Source organism: Catharus ustulatus, chromosome 7 (genome assembly GCF_009819885.2).
Source record: "Catharus ustulatus isolate bCatUst1 chromosome 7, bCatUst1.pri.v2, whole genome shotgun sequence".
Lineage (NCBI taxonomy): Eukaryota > Metazoa > Chordata > Aves > Passeriformes > Turdidae > Catharus > Catharus ustulatus.
In genome coordinates, this window is record NC_046227.1 from 35,711,236 (window position 1) to 35,726,426 (window position 15,191).

The 15,191-nt window shown below is 37.9% G+C and overlaps 1 protein-coding gene across 1 annotated transcript in view; it reads left to right on the top strand.

Annotated features, from left to right (window-relative positions):
• Nucleotides 1-15,191, top strand: part of ARHGAP15 (Rho GTPase activating protein 15) — a 321,465-nt gene that overhangs the window by 16,548 nt on the left and 289,726 nt on the right. Inside the window, exon 2 of the mRNA XM_033064260.2 lies at nucleotides 100-279. Coding sequence (XP_032920151.1) covers nucleotides 100-279 — 180 coding nt within the window. The remainder of the gene's footprint in view (nucleotides 1-99; nucleotides 280-15,191) is intronic.

Genomic DNA, 15,191 nt, shown 5'->3' on the forward strand with positions numbered 1-15,191 from the left:
ACTCAGCTTCTTCTCCTGACTGCAGTGACACAGGCCTGGCATTGGTGGGTTTTTGTATGAGGAGTCCCTAGATTAATGCTCTTATTTTACATTCTTCAGGTCAACCCAGCAACCATGGAAAGGTCTTCAACTTCTGATACAGCCTCTGAAAAGCCTAATCCTTCCCACCATAGCACGGGGGCTGTTCAAATGAGGATCAAAAATTCCAACAGTCACCACGACAGGCTGAGCCAAAGCAAATCTATGATTCTCTCTGAGAATGTGAAAGTCGCCGAGCCTGTAAGTAGAACACTCCTAATATTTTCTGAGTCTTCCAATTTTTAAAAATCTACAGAAAAATTTTATGCATGTTAAGACACTGGTCCCAATAGCATCCTTTGAAAAGAGGGATTTAAAGTCTCTAATACATTTTAAAGAGTATCTTTAGGCATTGGAATCCCTAGAATTGAAATTTTCCTTCTTGAAATACAGAATTTATCTTTGGTGGCCATGATCATAACATCTACTTAGCATTTCAACTCTCAGTTGTAACAGTAAGGCTTAAGGAAGTAGAGAATAGCACTTCCAGTTTCAGATAGATGTCACAGTTTCTGAAAAGGCAAATTTCAAAAGCAGGTAGAAGAACACAAATGGAAATTTCAAACTCTGAAAATAAAGAACGAAAATAAGTCTTAATGTAAGGCTGAATTGTACAAAAATCAGACACTGAACTTATGCTATTATTTCAATAGTTAACAGAGTCAAAACAGTTGAGTCATTTTTTTAACCATTAGAATTTTTAATTTAAATTAAATAGTTAGTGATGAACTCTACTGCCAGTTGCATCCCTGCCCCTGTACTCCTTGTGAGCTACTAAACAAACTGATTGGTATGAGTCTCCCCTGGTTAATTTTCTTCCATAATGGTGGCAACTTGCAGCTGAGGCCATATGATGTTACAAAATTATTTATGCAATATTAGCCACTTTTTGGACTCCAGATCCATTTTGTTCTCAGAGAATGCAAATGAGGGGGAAAACTCTGTTAGCTGGGGACAGAGTCCCAGATCTCAGCCACTTCTCACAACCATGCCAAACATTATTTTTTCTGCTGTTGATGTAATGGATTTCTATGAAATATTCACCTTTTTTGACAAAGTTATTAAATGGAGGAAAGCCACAAGACCTTCAGTATTCCCTATCCTTTTCACTCAAAATTAAAGCTCAAAAATTTGAACTTTTTTAGAAATATGCTATTCTAGAGTGAAAAATCTGTTTAGATCTTAGCAGCTGATAAGATACTCATTTGCCATTTATTTAGATTATATTATTTGCCTCAGACACACTGCATATGTTTCCCCCTTTTATCTGACTTGCAGTGTTCCTCCACCAAAAACTTGGAACAGTGCTTATAGTAATTTACTGGGAATACTGTAATGTAACACCAGGAAGAACTGTACCTTTGAAAAAGTTTAAAAGTTAAGTATATTTAATGGTGCCTAACATTTTATTGGCTGTGTTTAACAAAAGGCACTAGGCTGCAGTTGTTTTTGACAAGCATGAAAACATCACAGCATGAGACTGCAAAAGGAATTATGTAGAGAAATTACAAGTGATCCATCTCTCAATGAATTATCCACCTCAATAGCCTGCAGAACTCAGCTACCAATTAACACCTACTTTATTACATGTTGGGATGTACTTAATAACTTTCATGTGTTTATGCACTATTACCTTGACTGATGCCTCTTGTACAATTAGGCATAATTGGCATATCAATATGCAAAAGTTAAAAGGATTAACCCTCTTAAAACTAATGAGCATTTCTGTATCCAGCTGCTAAATGAGACAAAATTAGCATTTTTCACTTTTGGGCAGGATTTTATCATGCAGTTTCTCATTGTTGATATTACCTTGTTACATAACTTTAGTTTGGGGGATAGTATGCTGGACTGTTACAGAGCAAGGGCTCTGAAAAGTTAAATTAGACATAAATATTCACTGCCATATCCCAACAACCACACCAGGTGCAATATATGTTCATTGGCTGGGAGCTGGAAAGTTGCTTTGTGTTGCATTTGTTTAGTAGCTAATTACATAAAAGCAGAATTTTACCGAGTATATGTCATTTTACCAAGCAAACTTGGCTCCGACATAATAGATTGAAAGCTTGCCATGCTACTAATTTCCTTTCTGTTTCAATTCTTTTCATCTCTTTTTGCCATGCAGAATTTTCTGACTAGATATTGACAGGCTGAAAGTGTTTGGGCGTATTTACTTAAATAAGCCTCTTAAAGTTGTTTGCTAACGCCCAAAGTAAAAGCAAAATTCCTAAGGATCCAAATGCTTTCAACTGTGGGCTTTGAATGCAGTGAGTTAAAGGAGCAGTGAAATGCCAATTGTGTGTATCAGTGTGCTGACATATCTGGGCATGTGACTTGGGAAGGATTTGGGGGAAAGTAATGCAGGGGAGTATCTTGTATCCTTCCTTGGAAAAGAAGGGTCCAACTGATACACACATATATGTTTTTATATCTAAATTTAATAATACTGTTTTAAAAATCAAGGCACTCCTCCCATTGCACTTTCCTACACAGTCTTCACTTTTGCATTTAAGGGCACACAGATCCTTGGTAAAAGACACATATTACCAGAATATTAATCAAAGCTAATTATTTTGTGCTTGAAGAAAAAAAAGGATTTATCCTCATCTTTCTACTTGGAAATTTTCTGTTTTCACGGTCTGCCTCTGTTTAGATGATGGATATAATCCATGAGGCACCCATTGATTATGTTTATTTTCTATTTTACATTGACTGAGTATTTTTGTCCTATCATAAGAGAGATTTTTCTTTTGAAAAACTAGAAGCAGATGAATAAAGGATTCCATACTACCCTTTTGCTGTCTATGTTTGGTGTGTGCAATATACTATGTTCTATTAATAAATGGGTCAAATCCTTTTTACACAACTCATGCAAAACCTACTGACTTTAGTGGATTAAGGCAATCAGCCTTTGGCACGTTTTGAACAATCAATAGAAACACAGATTTCTAAAACTTATTTGGAAAAAGGAAATGTCCACTCTGGACAGTAAAGGGCAGAAATTGGGCACAAAGGTAGAAAGACGAGTGGTGATTTATAGAGGAGAAAAATGCCCAATTTTCTCTGAGGGATTTGCTGCATTCTGAAGGATGTGCTGTGGTGCTTGTAAACACACCTGGGGCTGTACTTTTGAAGGTGAGCAGATTATTTTCTGTGGTGTGACAGGGGAGGATGTGCACCAAACATCAGTGGGGCCATATGCACGTGTGCATTTTATAGTGCTGCAGATGCAAATGTGGGAGGACACGCAAGAGATTGTTGGGGGTTTATGTTATTTATTTCAATGGAAATGCCTGAGCTTTGTGCAAAGGTTGGAATTGATGCTAATGTAGAGTCTGAAGAGCACAAATCATGAAGCTGGACACAGACTGTGGCAAGTGAGGGCTCTTTCTGTGCTTAATGGTAGTGTCTGAACTAGCAATGTAAATGAATATTTGCTATTTTCATCTGTTAAACCCCAGGGAAGTGCATTTTGCTTCATTCAGAACAACTTCAAACAATGAAATGTCTTTTTTATTGGTGTCTATATTAAGAATTAGAACCTATTTAGACATTCCAAAATGTTAATGTATTAGAGCTTTCTCTGATTAGGTTAAACAAACTGGTAGGTTTATTTATCTCCCTAATACATTATCAGAGAAATGGGAAGCAATCTTCTTTTGTTTCTTACTCCTGTGATTGTAGAACACTTGCCAAAGTTATGGCTAGCCAAAAAGACAGAAATAAATTTGCTAAAAATATAAACCTTCTGTTTAGCAGAGTTTTTGAGCCATATTTTGAAATTGCAGGGCTTGTACATGTTTACTTCAAATCAAGCTTATAGTCAAGTTTGAGGCTTTGTTTGTATAGATTGTCCTGAAGTAGATCCTGATATTTAATTAAAATGACACTAAATCACATTGAATTGATAAGACTTGGCATCTCAAACAAAGGTAATTGCCCGTATTGGTTTTGTACAAAAATAGAGCTGCTTGGAAAATGTGCAGCCAACACAGACTGTCAACTCCATTTATAGATCAATATGTGAAAACCATTGATCAGGCAGGCATGTGTAACAGTAACACTTTGCATTTATTTGTTGTTTTTATACCACGTTAAGGCTTACAGGGATTATCGGCTTCCAAAATATTTTGACTTCCTCGTAAATATGTTATCTGTTTAATGTTAATTACAAGACAGTCTCCAGCCCTCTTTTAGAGTATTTTCTGTTTCATTGCTATGGGTAGTTTTAGCTCAAAAAGGGATTATTTCAATCTCTGCGAGATCATCAGAGCTTCTTTTATAGTGTAGTTTATTTAGGGAAAGTTTTTGAGGATAGCTCTTTTTTTTTCTTCCACCAGTTTACTTTATTTCTTGGAGGAGAAAGCAAATCTTGACAAAATATTTCTAAAAGCAGAAAAAACTTCTCCTGATGCAGTTTTGAAAAATATTCTGTTTACTGTGATCTAATAGTGACTGCCCAGGCTTTATTCTCTGCAAATTTTATCACATACACTGGTCTGTTACAGATGCAGCCACATTTGTCTCTTTAAAGGAAAAAAATGCTGTGTTCCCTTCAAGGTGTACACAAATCATGTAATAGCAGTGGGACAGATAAAGAAAAATATATGAGCTTCCCATGACAAAGGTGGGAATTGTTAATAAATGCAAGCTTGCACCTTGTTTGCTCCAAGTATTTCAGGGTAGATATGAAAGCAGTGGGTCCACAAACACAGTCCAGTTTCCCTTCTTGAACATGAACATTGCCAAAAGAAAACAAATCTGTTTAGTAACGTTAGTCATTCTCCTTTCCAGGGCAGGAAAATGAGAAATGAAATGTGTCATATGTCCTCTTACTGTATTCAGACTGGTTTTGTGCTTTGAAAATGTAGATGTGCTTTCTGCTGAGTGTTGTGCTCACAGACTGTCTCTCAGCCCTTGGCTCCAGTTTTTCACCCATTTCAGTCCTGTGTCCCTTGCTCCCTACCTGAGGAGCTGCTCTGGCCCTGGGGCAGAGGCCCTCAGCCTGCACAGATGTGCCCCTACGTGCTCATGTGTGCTCTCCACACCATAAACCCCTCTGACTTAAATGCTGAAAGTAAAATATTAATGCATGAGCCTATGTTAGGGCTCGCCTTACCTCCAGTAAGTGATTTTTTCAGGTTTTCCTCACAGTCTTTATACAGCAGCAATATTTTGTGTGCAGGTGTGTTTTCAGGCTCCAAACAAGCCTTTTGCTTCCGTGAATAATATTTTTCTCTTTTCTATTTTCTTAACTATGCCCTGTGAGAAGGTATTCTTTATTGTATATTTACATCATAGCACTTCGACTGAAATAATCCTGGCTAAAAAGGAAGAAGTTAATTTTATTGTTCAACTCTCCATTTATTTCTCCTCCCCACAGTTTCACTCTACCATTTCAGCTGTGTAGCTTGACAGGCAGCATCATAATGAGATCATAGGAAAAGGAAATAACCAGCACCTATTTCTTCTTGAAAGCGAGGATAAATTCATTTCAGCTCTATTAAGGGAGTGGTGAATGTAACTGGTTTGGCTTCCTTGTTAAGCCAAACTGAAGTTCAGACAAGATATTATATGAGTCAGAATTGCTGATTTTGACTTTTACTCTGTGTGACAGAAGGGTAGAAAAAAGGTTCAAAAACCTCCATTTTTTTTCTTTTTTTTTTTCTTTTTTTTTTCAATCTTGCATTATCTCACGCTGTGAAAATCTTTACTCTATTTACCAAGCACAAATTAGTCTTGCCAAAGGTTCTGAAAGTTTGCTACTTCAGCTTAGATCCTAAAACTTCAAAGAGAGCTGCAACTCCACAAATTAGTGTATGTGCTCTGCCATGGCTATTTTCACTTGAACTTAGCTAAATTCGTTTATAATTTAGTGCTGATTGAACGCTGCCATAAACGTACACAAGACACATTTTTTAAAGTTAGTCCTCTGATTACTAATTTGAATAAAAAACTCTAACCTTGTTAGCATCTGGACTTATTTTCATAATAACAACCCCTTCAGAACCTACAAAGTAATGAATAATTGACAACAAATGAAATGTTTTGATAGTTGTCGGCACAAAGCATGTTTAATGTTTTGTGTTGCTTCCTAGCTAATTATGTAGATGACACATTTGTCAGACCTTGACTGCCATTAGAAACGTGTTTCCAGAGGGGAGAAAAACAGGCTATTCATAGAGTAATTAACTAGAATGCTCAATGACCTGTGAGAGATTCAAATGGCTGCCAGTTCAGACATTGTTTTGTTACAGAAGCAGAGGGGTAATTAAAATTCCAAATTACAGTGCTATGATGAAGCATTTGTTTGTTGACAGTATACTCTTACTCTAGTTTGTTAATTCTTTTTTAAATTGCTTCTAATCCATTTTATAGCTTCAGGAGTTCCGTTCTTTGAATTTACTGACAACTAATATCATGGCAAATTGTTCTTCGGCGGGCTTGGCAGTTCCATGGGAGCACAAGGTGGGTGGGATGGAATCGCTGCTCTCCCCCTGAACCAACAGCACCATGTGCTGTCACCGAGACGCGGCTAACGCGGCACATCTTGTGAAATGATATGTTCATAATTCTGCGTTAGGGAAGATGTCTGCTCAGGGGAGGAAATGGTTCAGATGAAGTAATAATAATCAGACAAATTGAGGGAAGGTGTCCTAGAAGGTTAGGGGAAGAGCTGTGATGTGGCTGGGGCCAGGGGGACCGTGGGTTAGGTGAAGCACTTTGGGAAGCCGAGGTTGGCTCGGTGACGGAGATTTGGAGGACAATCGTCTGCTTAAAGAAATCAAGCACAAAATATGAGGAACGGGGTGTTTCATAAGAGTCGACTGTATCTCTGCCAGCGCCCTAGCAGGCAGTAATGGACCTGACAGGGTAAGCTGTCTTTCCTCCTCCAAATGGGGACTCTTTGCAAGTCCAAAGTGTTAAAGTTCTCTAAACAATGAATTAAATGCAAGCCCGAGTGAAATATTTATTTAGTTTGCCAAAAGTGAGACTCTGGTTTTGTTAAGGAGATGTGACAGAAGTAACATGGTGTTTGATGCAGGAGAGCTGACAGCGGCATGGAGTGAGCGCTGATTATCCCGAAGACACTGTCAGCCGGGATTGATTTCCACTTTCTCCGTTTATGTAACGGTTCCTGTAATACAGCTGACCCCAAATCACGTTACCTTGTCATTTCTCTGCATGGATCAAGAAGAGATGAGCTGAAAATAGCTAGGCACTGACCTTGAACTTGGCGGAGAAGTGAGGAGTGACAGCGGGGGATGCTCTGCGGGCGCTGCTCTGCGGCCGCGGCAGCACCAGGGGGCAGAGCAGCACCAGGGATGGCAGCTGGACCCACAACCCCGACACAAACGCCTTCCTTACCCCCCTTTTCCTTCCCCTTTCCATTTTTCCCCCCCTTTAAAAATTAGGGAGATGCTAGCTAGGAGAGCGGTTGGCTCTAAAACTTTGGCGTTCCCATCATCCGCCGCTTGAAAATAGAATTATTTGAAGGGATGTTCAATATTAAAATATCTCCTGGCTGGATCGCAGTTGGAAAGTTTTGCTTCCTCTTTATTAATACCTCCCCCCTGTTGTTTTCCGAACATCTAGTGAAAAAAATGTAACATTTGCTTTATCATTAATAGAGTTTTCTACAATTTGGGTGGTTTATGAGAAGATCAATGCATTCCTCAAAGTCTATGAATCCCTTTGAGTTTCATAGAAAACTTGGTGTAGATACACACAAAAATATTTTTTAAGCTGATAGGACATCTAAAAAAGAGTAAAAAAAAATAAAGTGGGTCTTTTTTTTTTTTCTTTTCAGATGAGACACTTCTCTCTTTTGTAATGTATGTCTTGACGGGGAAAAAATGAAAACTTGGTTATGAAAATATTATTTAATTTACCATCCAAAACCCATGCTTGACTTCTTTTGCTCCATATTTTCTTTTAATCCCTTAACAGCCCTTTTAGTGTCTGGCAGGAGCTGTGGAGGCATGAGATGGCAGAGCTGGTTCTTCTCAGGGGTCTGGGGGTTTGGGTTGTCACTGCTTGGGACAGGACCAGGAACCCTGAACTCACCCTTTAAAATATTTGCCCAGAGTTCCCACTCTCATTTGTTAACACTGAGACACTGATAGGAAAACAGATAGAGAAACACTCAAAAAAATATCTTCTGAGGTAGTGTTGGTAGTTCTTCACAGAACACAGGGAAAGACAAGGTGTAAATAGGAGTTTCTTAATTAGTAATTATTGATTTTATCATCACCTATAGAAGAGCAGTGGAAATTCATGCTAGTACCAGTTTTTGTCCCCATCATATAAAATGTGATGTCCTGTTTAAGAGCAGAGTGCAGGCCCAGGCTGGGGTTGTCATTTCTCACTGATAACTGGGGACTGGAGCTGTGGAACCAACAGGAACTCAGCAGGAAAATGAGTAAGAGACAACCCTCTTCATTCTTTCTATCATAAATTGTGAAAATGGAGAAATTAGGAGAACTCTAAGAACTCCAAATGTTTCTCTCCTTCACCTTATCTTTTTCAAAATCACAGAACCAGTTGAATCAGGAGTTTGTAGCTCAAAACTGCAGAGTGCAGCCTCTGAGCTGTCCTGGTAAGGCAATGAAGCAGACTAAGAAAACTTGGACATAAGGTTTGAACCAACCCAAACCCTCCAAATAATATTATTTTCTCTGCTTTAACATCTGTTTGAAATTGCAATGACCCCAGTACTTTTCTGTTACCATCATTTCAGAGTCCATACCTTATATACTTGTAGATTTTGTCAGTAGGAAACATTTATTTCATAAAATCTCAGCTGATTCTACTCCTTAGGCTTCTAATTTTTTGACTGTTTTATCCTGTAAGAAGTGGCATGCAAATATACAGACATGTTAATGACACTGCAGTTGCCATCATGGTGCTAAACAGGTCAACACACCAAAGGTGCATTTTTTTTGCTTCAGGAATGAGATAACAACACGCCATGATGTTAGCAAGACAATTTTATATACATAATTCCACTTGGCTTCCAAGAAAGCCTTCAGTTGTATTTATTTATTGCAGCCAAGTGGAGAAGGAGCTGGGTTGGAATTTGTCATGTTTCCCTGGTCCCAGTCTGCACTTTTGCCTGTAAAAGGGATTTTTTAGTCCTTTTTTCTGTTTCTTTACCTGTAAAGTGGGACTGTGGAGAATGTATATTTCTTTTCCACACGTTAAAGAAGCTGCCTCAAAGTTGGTTCTGTTTCAATTATGCTCTTTATGTAAGAATCCCATTCTCTTCATATTAACTCTATTAATTAAAACAGAATTATCCCACAATTATGCTAGTGTAACTGAGAGGAGAACTTGGCCCCAGGTCCTGTGCATTTTCCTTATCTATATTCTCTGTGCTTAACTGTTTCACTATTTTTCATCCAAAAAAAGTCTTATTTTGGCTTAATCATTAATCAGTTCTCTTCCCTTGATTCCATACCCCTGTGCTTTCAGTGGCGTTAGGTTTCTCTGAGGGCCTTTGTGTTCTATACTGTACATTTCAAAAAGTATGCTGAAAAAGTGTTGTTTAAAGGAGTCTCTCTGGAAATCTGTGTCAGTGCACACCGTGACAGGGAACATAAGCTGTGGAATTGTATTCCTTTTACGCTATCTTTATTAAATACTGTGTTACAGCTGAATTGTGGCATCTAACACATTTCCTTTCAAAAATGCCGTCACATTTGAAATATGTAGGTACTGAAACTGAGATTATATCAAACTTCCCATAGCTAGTCTTGGGCACCTGACCTGCATAGCTTCCCACAGGGGAAAAGTAAGCTCCATTTCTTTAAATTTCCAATGAGAAGGGACATGTGTCTCCTTGCATTGAGCTACATGATATCACATCGTGTGGCACCGAGTGACCCAATGCAACATGACAGCAGAGGTAAAGAACCAGGGTTTTTAGAACCAGGGCCTTTTTTGTTTGTTTGTTTTATTACTGCAGTGAAATATTTGCAGTACCAATGAGATGAAATGGGGATCAAATTATTTTGTGCATGCCCTAAATATATGTGCTATATGCACACGCTTAATAAATGTTGTTTAATGCACTGAGAAGGGATTTTAAAACAGACAAGAGTGTCCTTGTTAGGCAACGTGCCTATTCTTAGACAAATAGTTGAGAGCAGCATTCTCCTGCCCTAAATCAGATCAAATTTCCTTTGAAGTCAACCTTTCTTAATTTTTTTTTTTTTTTCCTGTCAAGTTAACATGGTAATATTTTATCTTCTGTTTGATTTCCTGTTTGGTGAGATTCATAGCCTTAATGGAAATAGGTCTTTTTCATCCATGATTTCTTAGTTAAAGGTGTGCCTGCATAGACACACAGTCATGGCACAGTTGGATTGAAACTTCTCCCTTCAAAGGGCCCATAACCCAACACCTTGGGAGGAAGAAGGAGCTTAATTTCTCAATATACAACCCACCAAAAAAAAAAATAAAAAAAGGTCATTTTTTTTACTTACATGTCATAGACCAACGTAACTAAGTTATGTTTGTAATTTTAGGACAGTACTGGATATGCCTAAACTTTAGAAGCAGTTACACCTTGCTTTTTGTGGTTATTGACTCTCTGAGCTGCCACATACCCTACCAGTTGCAGTAAAAAGTGGCATTGAAGACTTCAGCCAAAACCCAAGTAGAGTAAAAAATGTGCTTTCCTTTCTAATCTCTGAATCTTCCCCCAGTTTTGGAATCAAATTTGAAAGATTGTGAAATCCCCATCCTATTTCCCCTTACTTCCCCTGCCTGCTCCAGAGCTCTGTAACAAAGATTGTTCTCCTGGATCCTCCATCCATGGCCAGGACTGGAAGTGCTGCAGCTGTGATGAGAGAATCTGTTCTCATGACATCTCTAGCCCCAAGGCAGGTAGAAAACCCAGACAAGCATCCAAACTTTTGTTTGTTTATTTGGACCAAACCTGGATTTTGGACCAACTGAGCTTCCCATCAGTGATTCTGTCATCCTTAAGAGCTCATTCTTCTTGATTGTGGTCCTGAAGTCACACTCTTACTTTATAACCTCATTACACAAAACCCCCCAATGTTTAAAAATTAAAATGCCAGGTGCCAACTCTTTCCAGTAGTTGGCTAGTTTAACTTTGAGCTTTCCATTTTTTATCAGCAAATGATAAACTGAAAATTCAGTGTTCCCAGTTTAGATCTTTCTCAAAATTAAAGTGTAAATCTAAAGTAGCCACCTGTAAGCACTAAAACCTGAAGACATTTGGACACATGCTAAACAAATTGTTTAAAGAACTGCCAATTGTTTGCATCAGGTTTTAAGAATAACTTTGCAGGGAAGATCCAAAATTTGCGGTTTAACATTTTCAGGCCTGGTTTTCTTTCCTTGTTTTTTTCCCCCTTTGGAGATGGGGAGAGTTTTGTATTTTGTTTTTAAAATTTTATTTTAATCAGGAAATTGGAGATCTGGGAAAAGAAATAACATGGTTGAAGATAAACTACTGCAGAAGAATAAGGTTGACACCACCATACAAATCTCAAAACCTGGAAAAGTTTGGGGCAATGGGGACCATTGTGAAAAGCATGGAGCAAGTAGGGAGCAGAGGGATTTGGAGACAGGTGGGTAGGAAGAAATGGGGTGGGAAAGGTAAATTTGCTGAGTGGAGCTGTGAACTGTGGCTGGAGGAAGGGTTGTGCTCCTGGTCACTAGTGCTGGTGCTTTGTTGGCAGTCAGGGAAAAAGCTCCTCATCAGTTTTGGGGTTTAGCTGACTGCACACCCAGGTAGGTTTGTTTTTCCATGTGTGGTGGTTTGCAGAAAATCTTTAGTTGTACTGAATTTGGCTGAAATTCCCAATCCTCCAGTTTTGTGGGTCATATTTGTGTTGGTATAAACAAGAGAGACATCCTAGAGCACTCTGAGTACATGGCACTAGCTCCTTAAAAATGTCCATCCTTTTCCCAGAATGTTTTTTTTGGTTTATTTATTTCACTTTTTTCATGTAAATTCTTTCATGTTTTTATGGCAGATGAGCCTGATTACATGAAAGTTTACCTTTCAAACACTTCCCATTTATCACACAGTTTTCTTACCTAGAAAATCCCAATGCAACCACTGCTAATGTTTGATAAGATTTGTACCTGGTAGATTCTAAATTACATTAATGCATAAAGCCTGCAATGCCAGGCTCCCTATTGTTACAGTTATTAAAGCTGTAACTGAAATGATATCTTTCATATTGATCTTCAGCTAGCAGCTCTTATCCAGAAGCTTTGTTTCACATTAAAGACACTAATGATTGTCTCCACAAAATGAGCAGCTTAATAGTTAGGGAAAGTTAAATGGAAAAAAACCAACTTTGATAGCCACCTTTGATAGCTCTTTGCTCCAACATCTCTCATGGCCACAAAGTGCAAGCCAAGCATTAATAGACCTTTTAATAAAATGACTTGAAAGGAATCAATGGTATTTTTCACAAAGTCTAATTTCCAGCAAGTTATTTAAATATTTGTATTCCTTCTGGACAGATCATGTCCTTCTATAGCTGCCAGTTTTTCCTGGAATTTCTCAGGCTGTCTTCTTAGGGTTTTTAATTTTTTTTTTTTTATTTTGAGGGGTCTGGTTTTGATTTACTGCTTTATTGAAATTTTGTAAAAAATGGAGTAAATAGAAGTCTTGTACTGTTCTAAGGCTGGCAAAATTTCCTGTAGACATAAAGCCAATAGGAGGTTCCTTCATGGCCTATAAGGATTCCATCTCTTCCCTCTCCTTCAGGTGAAAAGGGCATCTCCTAGAAGCTGAAATTGTGATAAATGTAACTGCAGGACAGGAGTGGGCTGGACTTTGTGGGTGAAGAGAACAGAATCATAAAACCAGGAAATGGTTTGGGCTGAAGGGACCATAAATCTCATCCAGTTCCATCCTCTGGAACACCTTCCACCAGAACAGGTTGCTCAGAGCTCCATCCAACCTGGTCTTGGACATGTCCAGGAATGGGGCAGCCCCATATTATCGCACTATCTCTTTTCCATTTCTTTTTTTTCCCCTGGGATTTTTGTATAGATCTTCTGTTAGTTTTTAGCTCACTTGTTTGTTTTGGCTTAGGGTGAGGAGCAGCTGCTGGATCTTCCCTTGTTTTCAGCTAGAAAATTATTTTGGATGTGGCAGACAGAGTGCAACCTAGGTGTTTTCTATGACACCATGTAGTGTGAGCAGAGAAATACATTTGACATTTTTATATTCTCTAAGCTCATTTATTGTACTTGAGATAGGACAGTTATTTGTTTAAAAACTGATATTCAAGTGAAGGACTTTTTTTTCTTTTTTTTTTAAGACCAGCAGCAAACATACAAATTATTCCCTTTGTGTTGCAAAGCAGGTTGATATTTATTATTTTACATAAAGAGAGGCACGGTGTGCTGACAAGGTAGAGTGTAAGGGATCAAATTAATTTGTATTACTATAAAATGTAGTTCAGCTGAGATCACACCCCCTGTGTTCAATGGGGCATGGCTTTTCCCTGATAAGCTCTATCCAATCCACAATGATGATTAAGTCAAATATCCCACATGTTAAAAGTTCATATATGAAATCATGGGGGTGAAAAGAGAGAGGGAAAGGAAGGAGAATAATATAAATTAAAAAAGCCAAACAACAGAAGAGTACACTATGAAGAGTGCAGAATTACAAAATATTTCCCTCTTCTCTCAATATCTAATGAGGAGTCAGCCCTTATCTGTGCTGATTTTTTTCCCAGACTCCACTGGAAAAGCCTGGATTAAACTAATGCAGGGACATGTTTTGGCCGCTTAATATTTATTACAATTTTAGTTCCAGGTTTCAAAAACAATTAGGGAAACTGCTTAATAGGAAAATGACTCTAATTACTTGTTAATTGAGGTTATCTGCTTCACATTATTCAAAACGTAAATTGTGTTGACACTTGTACCCAGATATGATTACTTAATAAACAGACTGAAAATGCATCATGAATGAATTCACCCCCCACCCAAAAAAAAGACATTTTATATTTTGACTCTGGTTTGCTCATCTGAAAGATGTTAAAAAGTATGTGTAGTGTTTGCAGTAAGTTCAGTTATAGCATGTTAGTACCAAAAATAAATTATATGTTTCAAACAGTGAAAAGATGAAGGACTGAAATTGAAAACTGAAAAGGTTTATTAAGCTTGCACATAATATATTCAGGTAAGGTTTGCACACAATAAAAAATGGGGTTACAGGAAGTATGGTATTACCTCTTGAATAAATTTAGCTGATAAATCAAGTACCTGGATGCAAATAAATACCAATGTTAATATTTGACATACTAGCATTTATGCTTGTGTTTGATTTTGGCCACTGACAAAAAGAGAAGTGCAATTTTTTTTTAAATAGCTCATTTGGGCATGGTAGATACAGATTTCTGACCAATAGTATATTTTCTAGAGCAAGATAATTCTACAATTTAAGAATAAAACTGAAGCATCCTGTTTTCCCCTTGCATTTTTGTATGCTGGGACTTCTATTTTTTTCAGAAAAATACAGTCTCTATCTTTAAAAAGTCTTAGGCCATGTATTAGATTTCACAGTCTCCAAATGTCTGATGATATTCAAGACCTTGATTCCATACCATGGAATTTGCCAGCCATGGCTGTGTGGGTAGGATCAACCATTTTTTAAGAACTGGGTTTTGGGGGTTGTGTGGTTAATTTTGATTTTTTATGATGTGGGTTGCAAACATCATAATTTCCCTGAAACCAAATTTTTTTATTACAGGGAAAGAAATCAGTGAGAAAAGTTGAAAGGGAACATTTCTGTTTTAAAGACATAACTAGCAAACCTGTTGACATGAGAGATTTTGTGTGTGCTTCACCTTCAAACTTCCCTGTTTGAAGTGAGAGAAAGACCTCAGTTCATGCAGAGGAGCCATGATTCCAGCCTCAGGGTCTGTTCCTGTGTGTCACACTTGGGACTATTTATTGCTGAGGCATTTTTGGAAACATGAAGCTCAGTAAACCACGGTGGTCAGGCAAGGAAAGAGGGACATCAGGAAAATGGTGGAGAGTGAAAATAAATTAATTCTTCAAATTAAAGGGGCTGATTGCACATTTACCAGATTATTTACTTT